This window comes from Coregonus clupeaformis, chromosome 1, assembly GCF_020615455.1.
Source record: "Coregonus clupeaformis isolate EN_2021a chromosome 1, ASM2061545v1, whole genome shotgun sequence".
Classification (NCBI taxonomy): Eukaryota; Metazoa; Chordata; class Actinopteri; order Salmoniformes; family Salmonidae; genus Coregonus; species Coregonus clupeaformis.
Genome location: NC_059192.1, coordinates 24,462,321 through 24,480,345, shown reverse-complemented (window position 1 = coordinate 24,480,345; position 18,025 = coordinate 24,462,321). Strand labels below are relative to the sequence as shown.

Genomic DNA, 18,025 nt, shown 5'->3' with positions numbered 1-18,025 from the left:
TTTCAGTTATCTGTGACCAACAGATGCATATCTGTATTTCCAGTCATGTAAAATCCATATATTAGGGCCTAATGATCCTGTGTAGCTCAGTTGGTAGAGCATGGCTCTTGCAGCGGCAGGGTTGTGGGTTTCCCACGGGGGACCAGTAAAAAAAATTAGTATTAAAATGTATGTACTCACTACTGTAAGTCACTCTGGATAAGAGCGTTTGCTAAATGACTAAAATGTAAAGAAATGATTTCAATAGACTAATTTCCTCAAATGAACTGTACCTCAGTAAAAATCGAATGAAATTGTTGCTATTTCTATCTATCAAAAATATAAATGCAACGCATACATACACCGCAAAAGTATGTGGACACCTGCTCGTCAAACATCTTATTCCGAAATCATTAAATATGGAGTTGGTCCGCAATTGCTGCTATAACATCCTCCACTCTTCTGGGAAGGCTTTCCACTAGATGTTGGAACATTGCTGCGGGGACTTGCTTCCATTCAACAACAACAGCATTAGTGAGGTCGGGCGTTGATGTTGGGCGATTAGGCCTGGCTTGCAGTCGGCGTTCCAATTCATCTCAAAGGTGATCGATGGGGTTGACGTCAGGGCTCTGTGCAGGCCAGTCAAGTTCTTCCACACCGATCTCGACAAACCATTTCAGTATGGACCTCACTTTGTGCACAGGGGCATTGTCATGCTGAAACAGGAAAAGGCCTTTCCCAAACTGTTGCCACAAAGTTGGAAGCACAGAATCGTCTAGAGTATCATTGTATGCTGGAGCGTTAAAATTTCCCTTCACTGGAACTAAGGGGCCTAGCCCGAACCATGAAAATCAGCCCCAGAACATTATTCCTCCTCCACCAGACTTTACAGTTGGCACTATGCATTGGGGCAGGTAGCGTTCTCCTGGCATCCGCCAAACCCAGATTCATCCGCCGTACTGCCAGATGGTGAAGCGTGATTAATCACACCAGAGAAGGCGTTTCCACTGCTCCAGAGTCCAATGGCGGCGCTCTTTACACCACTCCAGCCAACGCTTGGCATTGTGCATGGTGATCTTAGGCTTGTGTGTGGCTGCTCGGCCATGGAAACCCATTCCATTAAGCTCCCGACGAACAGTTCTTGTTCTGATGTTGCTCCCAGAGGCAGTTTGGAACTCGGTAGTGAGTGTTGTAACCGAGGACAGACGATTTTTATGCACCACGTGCTTCAGCACTCTCCGGTCCCGTTCACTTCGCGGCTGAGCCATTGTTGCTCCTAGACGTTTACACTTCACAATAACAGCAATTACAGTTGACCGGGGGAGCTCTAGCAGGGCAGAAATGTGACGAACTGACTTGTTGGAAAGGTGGCATACTATGACGGTGCCACGTTGAAAGTCACTGAGCTCTTGTAAGGCCATTCTACTGCCAATGTTTGTCTATGGAGATTGCATGGCTGTGCTCTTGATTTTATACACCTGTCAGCAACGGGTGTGGCTGAAATAGCTGAATCCACTAATTTGAAGGGGTGTCCAGGTTTACTGCCAAAATAAAAAAAAGGCAACACTTGAGTAAATGAGGGATACAAAGTATATTGAAATCAGGTGCTTTCACACAGATTTGGTTCCTGAGTTAATTAAGCAATTAGCATCCCATCATGCTTAGGGGTCATGTATAAAAATGCCCAGTTGCCCATTATTTTGGATACCATGGCTAGAAGAAGAGATCTCAGTGCCTTTGAAAGAGGGGTCTCAAAGGAGCATAGGGGGTTTAAAGGGTGTGTGTGTGTGTGTGTGTGTGTGTGTGTCACCAGATCTCAACCCAATTGAACACTTATGGGAGATCCTGGAGCGGTGACTGAGACCACATTTTCCACCACCATCAAGTACACCAAATTATGGAATTTCTCTTGGAAGAATGGTGTTGCATCCCTCCAATAGAGTTCCAGACACTTGTAGAATTTATGCCAAGGCGCATTGAAGCTGTTCTGGCAGCTCGTGGTGAGAAACGTTATGTTGGTGTATCCTTTATTTTGGCAGTTATCTGTATATCTATTGTACTACGCTACATAGGAAAAAGAGTGCCATTTTGGACACCCAAGCTAACTATGACTGTGGTGATTGTTTTCCAAGGTCAGTGTGGCTGGCTTACCTTGAGGTAGCGGTCCCTCTGCTCCTCTGCAAAGTCACTGTCCTCGTCCTCCTCATCACTCCTCCACGACAGGGGCTCAGGGAACTTCTTAGGCCATGGCTCCTCGGTGGGGCTGGGGGTCAGCTCTTCCTGGTCCTCCTGGATGAATACACGGACGGACACACACAATAACACAAACAAACGCGCGCACACACACACACACGTGGTTCAGAACATTTGCCAGAACATTAAGTAACATTTCATTTGAGCCTGAAGACATTGTTTTGGCAGTGTGCAGCATTCCTTCTCATGTAAAATTCACCTCTGCCACATACAGAACTCCATACTGGATCAAACGGCTGACAGCATCGTGGAAGACCTGATAGATAGTCTGACAGGGCTGGGGATGGAGAGGAGACAATGGTCACTATTGACACACACACACAGGTAAATATAGTAAATAAAGAGTAAATCCCACATTGATACAGCTTTCACCCTGGATGAACATGTGATATATTGTGTACCACTTAGCAACATTTTCCCTTTCCGTTCTAGTGACTAGGGTTGGGCGGTATCCAGATTTTCATATCGTCATACCAGGATTTACGGTATTACCATCTTAGCACACAAGGGGGAGCAAAAAAACAAAAACAACCCTATTAGACACATTTTACTAGCAAATGTCCATAGAGGCTGTTAGCTAAATATGCTAACGAGCGCAAACGTAAATAATTGCAAAAACAGGCAATCCAGCTCATAACGTTATACAAGAAAGTAGTCATACCCCTTGACTTATTCCACATTGTGTTACAGCCTGTTTTCAAAATTGATTAAAAGAGATGTTTTTTCCTCACCCATCTACACACAAAACCCTATAATGACGAAGTGAAAACATGTTTTTAGAAATGTTTGCAAATGTATTGAAAATGAAATACAGAAATCTCATTTACATAAGTGATCACACCCGAGTCAATACTTTGTAGAAGCACCTTTGGCAGAAATTACAGCTATGAGTCTTTCTGGGTAAGTCTTTAAGCGCTTTCCACACCTGGAATGTGCAACATTTGCCCATCATTCTTTTCAAAATTTCTTCAAGCTCTGTCAAATCGGTTGTTGATCATTCCTAGACAACCCTTTTTCCGGTCTTGCCATCGATTTTCAAGTAGATTGAAGTCAAAACTGTAACTCAGCCACTCAGGAAAATTCACTGTCTTCTTGGTAAGCAACCCCAGTGTAGATTTGGCCTGGTGTTTTAGGTTGTTGTCCTGCTGTAAGGTGAATTAATCTCCCAGTGTCTGGTGGAAAGCACACTGAACCAGGTTTTCCCTCTAGGATTGTGCCTGTGCTTAGCTCCATTCCATTTCTTTTTTTGTCCTGAAAAACTCCCCAGTCCTTAATGATTACAAGCATACCCATAACATGATGCAGCCACCACTACGCTTGAAAATATGGAGAGTGGTACTCAATGTGTTGTATTGGATTTACCCAAACATAACTTTGTATTCAGGATCAAGTGATTTGCTTTGCCACATTTTTTGCAGTATTACTTTAGTGCCAAAATGTGGAAAAAGTAATAGGGGTGTGAATACTTTCTGTAGGCACTGTAGGTAGTAGTAGCGTTGGGCGGTATACTATATACCAGTATTGATGCATGGACCAGTTTGGGTTTTTACTTTACCTTCTATAACGGTATTTCAATGTTTGGTTTGTTAAATGTGGGACGCTACTCTTGTGTGTAGCATCCGTTTTGATAGTTTTCTCCGCTACTTGAGTCATCCCTCTCCTCTCCCGCCCTCTCTCCATTCCACACAGACCAAGCCCCACCCCGTCACTCAAGGAGTGCAGTTGTTGCTCGACCACGAGACCACTTGCGTTCAGTCTGCATGGTCAATGCAGCACATGCATCAAGATGTTGATGACACTGCGTCTTAATATAAATCCACAAGCATTATATAATGACACCATTAGTTTGTATCTTACGGTCCGCAAACAGCAAGTTTTCTTAGCAAGTTGTGGCTAAAACAAATTGTTTTAGCCGCTAATGCTAATTGCTAGTTTGCTGGCTAGCTAGTAAAATGTACAGAGTCTGAGTAAACATAGCTAGCTAATACAGCCTGATACCAGAGATGGTGTAGGCCTAAATCAGCATGTTGTTTGTGCAACACCATCTTCTAAATCAAAGAGGAAAAGGCGAAGCATGAATATGTTAGCTACATTAAGTAGCTAAGAGAAAAACACATAATTTAGCCAAAGATTATAGGGTTCCCTAGGAAACAATGACCAACACTTTGGTCCCTACCCTGTCGCAATAACTCCTCCCTGGCTTTTTCATTTGTTGTCATGTCAAACACTATTCTAAGTGCCCACTATTATATTCTAACTATAGAATTAGAATAGTCATTCTATTTCCATGATTCCAACAGCTCACCAAAGTGCAATAATTTGTTAAAAATAAGGCCAAGATGTTTTGGAGCCCTATGTGGCAGTGTGGAAATGATCTCAAATGAGTGCTGGAAATGCAGAAATTTATGAAAATGCAGAAAACTATTTTTGGTTGAAGTTTGATTGAACAGTATAAAACAAATCAGAAAGGAGAAAGCCCCATTGAAATCACATCGAATGTATGCGTTGCCTCCCTAGGGTCATGCACAACTCAAAGCAAATGTATAACATTTATTATTCAAAACATAAAATACCATCATAAATTTGACTAATATCGTGATATGAAATTTTGGCCACATCGCCCAGCCCTAGGTCAAATCATATTACATTTTTACATTTTAGTCATTTAGCAGGCGCTCTTATCCAGAGCGACTTACAGTTAGTGAGTGCATACATTTTTTCATACTGGCCCCCCGTGGGAAACGAACCCACAACCCTGGCATTGCAAGCACCATGCTCTACCAACTGAGCTACACGGGTATTTGTCACATGCTTCATAAACAACAAGTGTAGACTAACAGTGAAATGCTTACGGGCCCTTCCCAACAATTCAGAGAGAAAAGATAAATAATTGAAAAATAATAACATAAGGAATAAATACACAATGAGTAATGATAACTCGGCTATATACAGTACACAGGGTAACGAGTCGATGTGCAGGGGTACGAGGTAATTGAGGTAGATACAGTTGAAGTCGGAAGTTTACATACACTTAGGTTGGAGTCATTAAAACTTGTTTTTCAACCACTCCACACATTTCTTGTTAACAAACTATAGTTTTGGCAAGTCGGTTAGGACATCTACTTTGTGCATGATACAAGTAATTTTTCCAACAATTCATTACAGACAATTTCACTTATAATTCACTGTATCACAATTCCAGTGGGTCAGAAGTTTACATCCACTAAGTTGACTGTGCCTTTAAACAGCTTGGAAAATTGCAGAAAATGATGTCATGGCTTTAGAAGCTTCTGATAGGCTAATTGACATCATTTGAGTCAATTGGAGGTGTACCTGTGGATGTATTTCAAGGCCTACCTTCAAACTCAGTGCCTCTTTGCTTGACATTATGGGAAAATCTAAAGAAATCAGCCAAGACCTCAGAAAAAAATTGTAGACCTCCACAAGTCTGGTTCATCCTTGAGAGCAATTTCCAAATGCCTGAATGTACCACGTTCATCTGTACAAACAATAGTACGCAAGTATAAACACTATGGGACCACGCAGCCATCATACCGCTCAGGAAGGAGACGCATTCTGTCTCCTAGTGATGAACGTACTTTGGTGCGAAAAGTGCAAATTAATCCCAGAACAACAGCAAAGGACCTTGCGAAGATGCTGGAGGAAACAGGTACAAAAGTATCTATATCCAAAGTAAAACGAGTCCTATATCAACATAACCCGAAAGGCCGCTCAGCAAGGAAGAAGCCACTGCTCCAAAACCGGCATAAAAAAGCCAGACTACGGTTTGCAACTGCACAAGGGGACAAAGATCGTACTTTTTGGAGAAATGTCCTCTGGTCTGATGAAACAAAAATAGAACTGTTTGGCCATAATGACCATCGTTATGGAGGAAAAAGGGGGTGGCTTGCAAGCCGAAGAACACCATCCCAACCGTGAAGCACGGGGGTGGAAGCATCATGCTGTGGGGGTGCTTTGCTGCAGGAGGAAAATTATGTGGATATATTGAAGCAACATCTCAAGACATCAGTCAGGAAGTTAAAGCTTGGTCGCAAATGGTCTTCCAAATGGACAATGACCCCAAGCATACTTCCAAAGTTGTGGCAAAATTGCTTAAGGACAACAACGTCAAGGTATTGGAGTGGCCATCACAAAGCCCTGACCTCAATCCTATAGAACATTTGTGGGCAGAACTGAAAAAGTGTGTGCGAGCAAGGAGGCCTACAAACCTGACTCAGTTACACCAGCTCTGTCAGGAGGAATGGGCCAAAATTCACCCAACTTATTGTGGGAAGCTTGTGGAAGGCTACCCGAAATGTTTGACCCAAGTTAAACAATTTAAAGGCAATGCTACCAAATACTAATTGAGTGTATGTAAACTTCTGACCCACTGGGAATGTGATGAAAGAAATAAAAGCTGAAATAAACAATTCTCTCTACTATTATTCTGACATTTCTAACTGACCTAAGACAGGGAATTGTTACTAGGATTAAATGTCAGGAATTGTGAAAAACTGAGTTGAAATGTATTTGGCTAAGGTGTATGTAAACTTCCGACTTCAACTGTATGTACATATAGGTATCGATAAAGTGACAGATAATAAAACGGTAACAGCAGTGTATGTGATGAGTCAAAAAAGTGAGTGCAAAAAGGGTCAATGCAGATCGTTAAATAGTTAACCAATAGCTACTCGGACTAACTATTTAGCAGTTTTTTGGCCTGGGCGTAGAAGCTGTTCAGGGTCCTGTTGGTTCCAGACTTGGTGCATCGGTACCACCCTGCCGTGCAGTAGCAGAGAGAACAGTCTATGACTTGTGTGGCTGGAGTCGGACAATTATTTTATCCTTCCTCTGACACCGCCTGGTATAGAGGTCCTGGAAGGCACGGAGCTCGGCCCCAGTGATGTACTGGGCCGTATGCACTACCCTCTGTAGCGCCTTGCGGTCGGATGCCAAGCAGTTGCCATACCAAGCGGTGATGCAGTCAGTCAAGACGCTCTCAATGGTGCAGCTGTAGAACTTTGAGGATCTGAGGGCCCATGCAGAATCTTTTCAGCCTCCTGAGGTGGAGCCTTTCAAAGCATTTCATGGCTACAGATGTGAGTGCTAACCGGGCAATAGTCATTTAGAAAGGTTACCATGGCGTTCTAGGGCACAGGGACACTTTTGGTGAGTTTGGACATTTACAAGCGATTGTGAAAGAAAGACATTGTGCAAATGAACAAAGTTGACATATGCTTGTCTGAAGGAAGAACAGCACTGGCTCTGGAGCAGCATGTGTACACGCTGTCTGTTTGGAGACTGGAGTCGCTAGGGCAATGGGCCTACCTGCTCTGCTCGGAGAAGAAGGGCAGAGAAAGGAGATGAGAAAAAACTCAAGGAAATCAAGATGGCAGTGGCAGCTGTACAGATAACTCATCCAAAGGGCTTGGACTTCTCAAACACAGCAGAAAGCTAACACTATATGACATCCCATCCCCTTATTAATTCAGCCACTTAGCTTACAAGCAAGTTCAACCAAATACCAGCTCCTGCTTTCTCCCATTGTGCTATTTACAAACAAACATGACTGGCTCAACTGTTCTGGGGAACTACGTTAAACTTCATAATGTAAACTAATGTGACAGGTGAAATGAAGACTGCAATCTGCTTTATCTCCTAAGGTATTGCACAAGTTGACTACAGGTATTAACTTAAAAAGTTGCTACAAATACTCAAATTCAAAAGAAATAGTTTTGAAAAACTATCCTGCGGCCATTTCCAAATACCCTGGTATACCACTCAAGCCTACTCCTGACTCAAGGAAACAGTGCTTTATCTTCCCCGCTAGGTGGTGCAGTTGTATCATAGTTCTATCAAGGGTAGAAAACAGACTGGCTTGGCAGAACAAAATACTGCACAAGCAGTCTCATCTCTTCCATTTAGCACTTAAAGGAAAACTCTTTATTTGTTTCGTTAGTCCATTGTTGATATAGTCCCAAAATGTTATGCATGTCAGCAATCAAGTTAAGATAAACAACTTTAAAAATACAAAATGCAGCCGGTATGATGCAAGTTATATATCTTGAAAACTTGATTGCTGAAATGCAAAACATTTTGGGACTATATCAACAATGGGACCAAAATAGTTTTGGGGTTGAATATTCCTATGTACACATTTTGAACAAGATGGCGAGATAGAATAACTAAAACAGAGTGGCTGTTCAATACGTTTTCGTGTGTGTAAAGTAACACATGCGCAGAACGTTAAAACGGTTGTTAAGTGCACGGGACAGGTGTACTGGGGGGGAGATGTGGAAGAAGTGACTGACCGGTGCAACCGACACTTCGTTGGTGAGGAAGTGGGAGAGGCCGGCAGCCTTGCGGATCAGTCTCTCCTGACTGAGGAGGGTGCTGGGCCCGCCCTGCTCCCCCTCCACCTCAGACGCCGCCTGTTCCCGTAGCAATGCCAGAGCACTGCATGCTGAGAGGGCAAAAAAAAAAGAAGGGGGGACACAGAACGCATGGTGAGATGACAAAATGAAACGGGTGTTTTGAGACATCGATGAAAATAAATGTACATTAGTGGATGATAGGCAATTCAATACATTAAACTGAACAGAACCCAAAAGGGACTGGCCGCAACACACAATTGGGAAACACGAATTAATTTGTATACTTTATTTCACTCAATACTTTTCCCTATGTCAAAACACAGTGGCGGAGTACAACGTGCGGTGTCAGTACCTATGATGGCGTCCGAGATAAAGACATGGAAGAGGCCGTTGCTGTAGAAGTTGAGCTCGAACAGCGCCGGCACCGTTTTGCTAGGGGCGATGGTGAACTCTGTGTTGCGGTTGGTGCTGGTCACGTTGACACAGTTGTCCAGGAGGTGGAGAGCGTGCATGACCACGTCCTCAGAGTTGCCGGAGAAGCCCAGGTCAAAGTCCCGCGACAGGATCTCCTCCTTCATGTTGAAGAAGTCCTCCACCAGCTTGGACAGCGCAACCCCCTGGAACAGAGGGGAGACACACAGATGTGGTGAAAAATTATGTTAAAAATAATAAGTAATGTTCATTCATAAATTATTCCAAATGTTCATTCTATACTTCCACAATGTTCATTCAACCTGAGGATAATTAAGCACTAAAACCAAGTATACTTTGCTACTCATAATGTGTAATTTTATTGACAACTTAAAAAGGTAGAATCCACATTATGACATTATCATACCCAGCTAGGAGTAATTCCTTTTTACATAAATCAAAGAAAAAATTATAATCTGCAATGATTGGCTTTTCTCGATGTGGGTTATGACTCAAGTGAGGGCCTCAAATTGGGAAGAGCCAATAACAGCAGTCCAGGCAGATTGAAATGATTGTTGTTGACGTCTGTTAGCAGGGAGTCACCCCGTCACGTATGAATTTGTCATATTGCAGTCTAACTTTAATGGGTTGTGAAACATGAAGTGAAGCGCATCAAACCGTGAATGGGGATCAATTACTTCAATGCAAGGTCTTGAATCAAAGTGATCATTGGATCTTACTCTTGAGAAAAGTAGGGCTGCTTACCTGTCTGTGTCTGTAAAGGAGCAGACAGGCTACAATGTGGGTGGACATGACCGCTGAGGACTTGTTAGCCGCTGTGGGAGGGAAACAGAGACGACACCACGTTATCTGACCAGGGTCACAGTCAGGACGCCCAGATGAATGACCGAGAGAAAGAAAGGACAGTAAACAGTGAGCGACTGTCTCTAAATAACGTGACAGTGTCAGCTGGCGCTAAGACAGGTCAGGGCCTGTATTCCTAAAGCGTCTCAGAGTATGAGTGTTGATCTAGGATCAGCTTGGCCTTTTAGATCATAATGAATACGATTGCATGGACATGGGGACCTGATCGTAGATCAGCACTCCTACTCTGAGACGCTTTAGGAATACGGGCCCTGGTGAAATTAGTCCTTTTGAACTCTCAACTAACTAAGTAGACGAGATGTCACTTCTTGAAGTGAGATGGAGCTCTATCAAGATGGACAAGTTGCTATATTTTGGCTAGGGTTTGTGATTTCAATATTGTTCTAATGAAAAAGGAACACAAAAAAAAAGGGAGCAAGATAAGAGGACTGGGAATAGGCTGAACATGATAAAGAAAGAGGGAGAGAGAAAGAGAGCGAGGGATAATTAGACGTGAGGGAGAGAACTAGATGCAAGAGGGAAAGAGCAAGAGAGAGAGTGTGTGTGGGTTTCCAAAAGGCATCATTTAAATAATACAATCCAACCGCAGAGAGGGTGTCTTTAGTGCCTAATCTTGGGTTTAATGTCAGCCTGGGTGTAAAACATTTACAACTGCAGCCACTGATACTGCAATTCCACCCCTGACCAGATCCTCCATCCTCCCCTCGCTGGGATTGGCTGAGAACAACATGCCATATTGCTCCGTAGCAGCTGATTGGCTGACATGAATAGGACTAGCTGAGGAGAATGCCCCTGAATGAAGCTAGGGAGAACGGTTTGTTTTCAGACCACAGCACAAAGCAGATTGTTGTCGGTGGATCATGAAAAATGAAGCTCTAAGGTCATATCCTTCAGTATAGGTTCTAAGTATAAGGATTTGCTTTAGAAAAAGGGGGTGCTCTTGGAGAGAGGAGTGATAAGGAAAGTCAAAGTGCAGTAAGCAGATAATAATAAGAGATCAAATGTGAGAGGGACTAGCTAAGTGGATATCATATGAAAAACATAGGAAATATACATTTTACAGGTCCATAAGAAAATGGGTTATATTACTAAAGAAACTCATTGGATGAAGAAAATAAATGGCCTGACTCAAGACAAAGTCGTGGGCTGAAGACTGCTCTAGTCTAAACCAATGATCTGCATCTGAAAATGTCATGGAATGCATTTGAACCATCATTTGCTTACGCTTTTCATTGGTGGTCCCAGTCTTTGAAGGTGCACACATTACGGCAGAGAGTGGCTTCAATAAATGACTACTCTTGGACTATAATAAAGTGCATACATTTTTTTGTATGTTTGTGATCCCTGCAGGAATTGAAACTGCCAACGCTATGCTCTTACCAACTGAACCACACAGGACCACTATAGGACTAAGGCCTATAAGAGGGGGTGTTACTTACTGAAGAGGACGTGCTTGGCCAGGTTGGCGATGACCTGTCTTCTCCAGGGTTCGTCCGACAGGTCCCTGGAGTTGGGCTGCTCCTCCTGCTCACCCTCAAACTGGGCCTGATCCGGCCTGAACCAACACAAAGGGGAGGGTCACATGGAATCATCACAGTCACATGGAATCAGCACTTTATTGTCTGTAATGTGCATGTTAAATGTTTTTTTTATGATGTGGTTGTATGTAAGCCTTTGACATCTTTATTTCCCCCTTGGGAATAAAGTTCAATTAATTCCAATGGAATCACATAGGCCTGTGTGTGTGTGTGTGTGTGTGTGTGTGTGTACATACTGTGCATCGATGATGGTGGGCACCAAGGTCTGTTCCAGGGTGAGGGTGGGCGGAATATGCCGACTTCTTTGCGTGTCCAGGTACTCCTTAAGGACACACAAAAAGACGGCGACATCTTGCATGAGTAATTGGCAGTGAGCAAAATAAACATAATATTTCAAATAGATTGAAAGGTCAAGGCATTGCATCACGCGTGTCCCTTGAACCACAGTTGACTAAACTCCTTGTTAAATATTCACCTGTTTGTAACACACATCATTAACGTTTCCTATTATATCATGCTTTAGATTGAGTTTTACAGTATTCTTTGCACAGATCAGGGCTGGGTTTCCCAATAGCGATGGAATTTAGGCTAACGAGTGTTTTAACGATGCATCGTTCCTATAACGGTCGAAGTTGTAACGTGCATTTCCCAAAACACCACAAAGAGAGAACGTTCCCTAAGTGCGTCGTTGGAATTACTTCACAATACTGACGGAGCGATATCACCTACAGTGCCTTCAGAACCTATTCATACCCCTTGACTTATTCCACATTTTGTTGTGTTACAGCATGAATACACAATTGATTAAATCGATTTTTCCCCCCTCATCCATCTACACACAATACCCCATAATGACAGAGTGAAAACCTGTTTTTAGAATTGTCTGCACATTTATTGAAAATGAAATACAAAAAAATAATTTACATAAGTATTCACACCCCTTTGCTATGACACTTCAAATTGAGCTCAGCTGCATCCAATTTTCTTTGATCATCCTTGCGATGTCACTACAACTTGATTGGAGTCCACCTGTGGCCAATTCAATTGTTTGGACATGATTTTGAAAGAAACACCAGTTTATGTAAGGTCCCAGAGTTTACAGTGCATGTCAGAGCAGAAACTATACCATGAAGTCCAAGGAACTGTCCGTAGATCTCAGAGATAGAATTGTGATGAGGCATATATCTGGGGAAGGGTATAAAACAATTGCGTTGAACGTTTCCAAGAGCACAGTGGTCTCCATCATTGGGAAATTGAAAAAATATGGAACCACCCAGACTCTGCCTAGAGCTGGCCGTCCGACCAAACGGAGCAAGAAGGACCTTGGTCAGGGAGATGACCAAGAACACAATGACCACACTGACAGAACTAGAGTTCCTTGGCTGAGATGGGAGAACCTGCCAGAAGGATAGTCTACAGCACTTCACCAATCTGGGCTTTATGGGAGAGTGGCCAGACAGAAGCCACTCCTGAGAAAAAGGCACGACGGCATGCCTGGAGTTTGCAAAAAGGCTGTGGTCTGATGAGACAAAAAATTGAACTCTTTGGCCTGAATGCAAAGCGCCATGTCTGGAGAAAACCAGGCACAGCTCATCACCCTTCTAAAACCATCCCTAAGGTGAAGCATGGTGGTGGCAGCATCATGCCTTGAGGATTCTTTTCATCAGCAGGGACTGGGAGACTGGTAAGGATAGGAGGGAACAATGAACAGGCAAATCCTTGATGAGAACCTACTTCAGAGTAGTGCAAATGACCTTAGACTGGGGCAAAGATTTACATTCCAACAGGACAATGACCCCAAGCATACAGCCAGAACAAGAATGTGAAAGTCCTTGAGTGGCACAGCCAAAGCCCAGACTTGAATCCCATTGAAAATCTGTGGAAAGACAAAGATAGCTGTTCATCGCCGCTCCCAATTTAACTTAACAGGGCTTGAGAAAATCTGCAAGGAAGAATGGGAGAAATCCCCAAATCCAGATGTGCAAAGCTGATAGACATACCCAAGATGATTCAAAGCTGCAATCTCTGCCAAAGGTGCTTCTACAAAGTATTGACTCAGGGGTGTGAATACTTATGTAAATTAGTTATTTTTGCATTTCATTTTCAGTAAGTTTGTAAAAAGAAATGTCAAAACATTTTCTCACTGTCATTATGGGGTATTGTGTAAATGGGTGAGGGAAAAACAATCTATTTAATCCATTTTTAATTCAGGCTGTAACAAAATGTGGAAAAAGTGAAGGGGTATGAATACTTTCTGAAGGCACTGTCTATGGTTGCAAATATTGAGGCGGCTTAGTCTAATGCTCACCCTAGGCTATATTAATGCACTAATCACAGATGTGGTACATCATTGCACATATCATAAATGTATTGAGGGAGAAATTAGACCGTAGCATACAATTAGCAAAATACACTGTTACAGTACCATTCTGTATCAAGAATGGGTGGTGGACCATTCTTGATACACACAGGAAACTGTTGAGCGTGAGAAACCTGGCAGCGTTGCAGTTCTTGACACATTCAAACCGGTGCGTCTGGCACCTACTACCATACCCAGTTCAAAGGCACTTAAATATTTTGTTTGGCCCATACACCCTCAATGGCACACAAACAATCCCTGTCTCAGTCCATCCAGGTTTTCACAAGTGACATCAATAAGGGATAATAGCTTCCACCTGGTCAGTCTGTCATGGAAATCGCAGTTGTTCCTAATGTTTTGTACACTGTGTAGAACTCGATTGAACATGGAAATGTATTTCAATATGATTAAAATATATAGGTCTATGTAGCCTATACTGTATTTCTCTTAATGCAGTCATCTGCATTTGAAGCATCTTTTAACCCTTCCCTCGTTTAACAATTGAAAAGACATTGGGAACTTTATTTGTAGTCAATTTCCTTCTGAAGTTATCAGCGTTCAGAGAGACAGATAAACATCTTGATTCTAGGGCGGCAGGTAGGTAAGTGGTTAAGAGCGTTGTGCCATTAACCGAAAGGTCGCTGGTTCTAATCCCCGAGCCGACTAGGTGAAAAATCTGTCGATGTGCCCTTGAGCAAGGCACTTAACCCTAATTGCTCATGTAAGTCGCTCTGGATAAGAGCGTCTGCTAAATGACTAAAATGTAATTCCATGTTTAGCGGAGCCTTCTGTGTAAAGTGACACGGAAAGGAAAAAAAGCATCTGACGACGCACTTAGCTGTTCTAAATAAGTCGCAATGGTTTTGAGAAACAGCTTGGAGATTTATCAATGCTCCTATGAAAGTTCTAACGATGAATTTAGCCTTAAGATGCTTTTGGAAACCGGGCCCAGTACTCATGTGACACATTTCACCCACAGTGTTTCCACAAGTCTGACCCACTTATACAATAACTATATTTAAGATGAATTTCATCTCCTTTCTGTTTGTGAGCGGGTAAGACTGGGACGTGTTCATTAGGCACCACACGAAATACAACGGACTGAAACAGGTAGGGACTATCTGGACTTGTCCAGTAACAAACGCTAATTATCGTTTTCTATATCGTGACCTTAACACGACTCTGGTGTACTTTACAATGTGAGTTAGTTGACATTTGGTAGGTTAAAAAAAGAGGGAGTTGGCTAGTTGACATTTTCAAAGGGTTCAGTTAAGATAGGCGCTTCACAGAGGGGGCTTGTGTTAAGGTCTCGCTCCCTGTCCTCACTTTTAGAGAGAATGGCTGGGTGAAGTCCACTCTCACACAGCCGTAGTTCTTCCGCAGCATCCGTAACACTCCGCAAGCGACGCCCCACAGACTCTCATTCTTCTTGGGCTTCCCCTGAGAGGGTTGTAGACATAGAAATATAATTCACACAAAGCTCTATGGTATATACTTACAGAAAATAAATACATACACGTTTAGGGCGGTATTCAGAGATATTCCCCCAACTACAAAACATACGCCAACACAAATCCAACACACAGAACCAATCACACACACACTTACGCCCCCCCCCCAACCCCCAACCCCCAACCCCACCAACACACGTCCGTACCAGCTGCTCACTGTTGTAGTTGCCCTCGAGGATGCGGTCATAGGAGATGCCCACGGGCACCACCATCACTTCGGGGATGACGCCGTTGCACAGGGCGTCCACCACGATGGAGAGCATGCCGGCGCGTGCCGGGGAGGGCTTGCCGCTGCGGGAGCGCGTGCCCTCCAGGAAGACCTCCAGGAACTGCTGCTGCCTCAGCAACTCCTCCGTGTACTGGGGGGAGGGGGAAGGGATTAGCAATATGATCATTTAGCTGTTTGACATGCTTACATGGGTTAAATTCATGACATCTACTCATCTGGTACAAAATAGACCATTTCTACTCCCAGGTGTACAACACACACCAGAACGATGGACAGCCCAGTGCAACCTAGTGCCTCTGACCAGAATACCAGCTGACATTTGTTAATTTTCTGACAATTCTACGTGTTGAACTGGTGCAAGTAGCCACCGCTCGTCGGCACCCAGCAGGTGGTCCCTATAACACACCGCGGTGAAAGCAAGAGATGCAACATCCCCCTACTGCGGTCAACCGACCACAGTTATGGTGTGTGTGAGCTTTTGGCCCCATTCTGCAATAAATGTAATGTGTTCCAACTGGTCTACAGCTTCCGGACAGTGTAAAGGCTTTAGGTGAGCGATGCTTTGGCTTTAAATAGCCCCGTGACATTTGGCAGAGCTGGGAAATAGACCCATCATGGAACGAGAGATGCGATGATGCCAGTGGCCCTCGTATTTAGTCAGTTATTTTCCTGCACAATTGCTTCCCCCGGTTCATTAGATTAACAACCAAGCCCTCAGACTACCCTACTATAACAAAGTTTGATTCAACAACAATGCGTAGGCGTGTCTTTTTAAAATCCTTACAATGTATTAGCCAAGTAGCCTATAGAGGTTTTTGCCCTCATGCTTTTGCATAATTCACAAGCCTCCATTCTTAATTTCAAGTGTCCATCCCCATTTTTAAAGAGAATGTCTCATCCAATTACCAAAGACAAGGTCCTCCAACGTATTAAAAATTATTCAGTCCTATATAGCCATATCAACGGGGAATTTATCTTGCCTATTGAGAATGTGACAATACAATTTACCCCCCCCGAGGGTCTATTCATAACAGTTCAACTATTCAACCTTGTTAGCAAGCAAATAAATCCAAGTTGGCTACACTTTAAATATAAAGATTAGCTGGCTACTCACTAGCACGTGGGGCTTGTGCTTGAGAGATTGTTTAGGAGACCCGTATTCATTTTCTTTAATACCTGCTACAAGAAGTTGGTAATTATTAGTAAAGGTGCATGGTTCTGGTTAAATTTGTAACAAAAATGGCATTTTCATAGACTTGAAAGCCAGATCAGTGATTATTGCAAAAAAAGCAGGTTAAACTAATTTCATAAAATAATTAGTGGGCCTTATGGTTGTGGAAGGCTTTTATTTAGCCTAGGTATAATTGTACAAGCCCTGAATTTATTAGATTATTCCTGACTGTTTGAAATGCAGTGTATTGACCTTTTGTTGTGCAACAAAGCTTATTTAGAGAGAACAGTAAAAACAAATATAAAAATTAAATAAGAATAGAGATAAGTTAGATAGAAAATAGAGCTATGATTTTTAGACCATATCGCCCAGCCCTACTACATGTTGAAGCCAACTAGAACATTGTGGACTGCAAAAACGACAACCATATTAAGAAAATCTGGAAGCATTTTACTGTTGTTATTATTATTCGTTACTGTATGCCATTTAATAAACAGTATCAATCCACAATGGCCTAGGTCGAGAACATTCCGGGCCCTCCAGCCGAATTAGAGTTGATGATAACAAAGACCCTCAATAACCTACACAACTTGAAGCAAATCGCATTCAGTATTTAGGCATGGGGAACATTTATTGGCCAGCGAATGGTGTAGCCCTTGTCACACCTACAACTCATTTATTAAATCAAACCCAGACATTTAGCGCCACCGCGCCCATGATTCCCGCTGTGATAATAGCAGAAATATTTCCGAAACACCCACAACTTGACAGCTCTAAATCAACAACACAAGGTCAACACACAGCTAGAACTAGTTTAGCCAGCCTATCCACATTTACCAAACGGGGTGTAAAACACCAAAGCCATTAGCAGAACCCCAGAGGCCCTTTTCACTACAGACAGATGGACACACACACACATTCTTTTTCCCTCATGGACAGACACACATAGAGCTGTTAGGCTAATTAGTACTGTGAAGGGGATACCATTCTCCTTTGTAGACTTACTACATATAATAGAGATCTGTACAAGACGTCCTTCTTTCCGTCTGGCGTCTCGTCGAGTTTTCGCCGAATGAAGAATCCTCCCAATTTACGTATCAATGTGCTGAAAAAACAAGCAAGCCCAGTCATTCACTGAGATAATACAGTCTAATAAGAAAACTAAACCAACCCTGCATCTGGATCGCATATTTCAAACAAATCTGTAATGGCTAGGCTAGCTCCCACATTGCACAGGTGAATATAAATAGATTTTCTTCCAAGTGCAGATCTAGGTTCATTTTCTCCTAGCTTGATAACTTCATCCATTATCAGA

General features: G+C 42.9%; 1 protein-coding gene across 2 annotated transcripts in view; it reads right to left on the bottom strand.

Annotated features, from left to right (window-relative positions):
- gpam (glycerol-3-phosphate acyltransferase, mitochondrial) overlaps positions 1-18,025 on the bottom strand; it is a 42,577-nt gene that overhangs the window by 6,729 nt on the left and 17,823 nt on the right. For both annotated transcript variants that reach the window (XM_045213248.1, XM_041871713.2), the window contains 10 exons: positions 17,716-17,815; positions 15,457-15,669; positions 15,126-15,239; positions 11,677-11,762; positions 11,342-11,457; positions 9,783-9,853; positions 8,959-9,223; positions 8,544-8,695; positions 2,432-2,509; positions 2,131-2,268 (listed from right to left, as the gene is read on the bottom strand). In XM_045213248.1, coding sequence (XP_045069183.1) covers positions 2,131-2,268; positions 2,432-2,509; positions 8,544-8,695; positions 8,959-9,223; positions 9,783-9,853; positions 11,342-11,457; positions 11,677-11,762; positions 15,126-15,239; positions 15,457-15,669; positions 17,716-17,815 — 1,333 coding nt within the window. The remainder of the gene's footprint in view (positions 1-2,130; positions 2,269-2,431; positions 2,510-8,543; positions 8,696-8,958; positions 9,224-9,782; positions 9,854-11,341; positions 11,458-11,676; positions 11,763-15,125; positions 15,240-15,456; positions 15,670-17,715; positions 17,816-18,025) is intronic.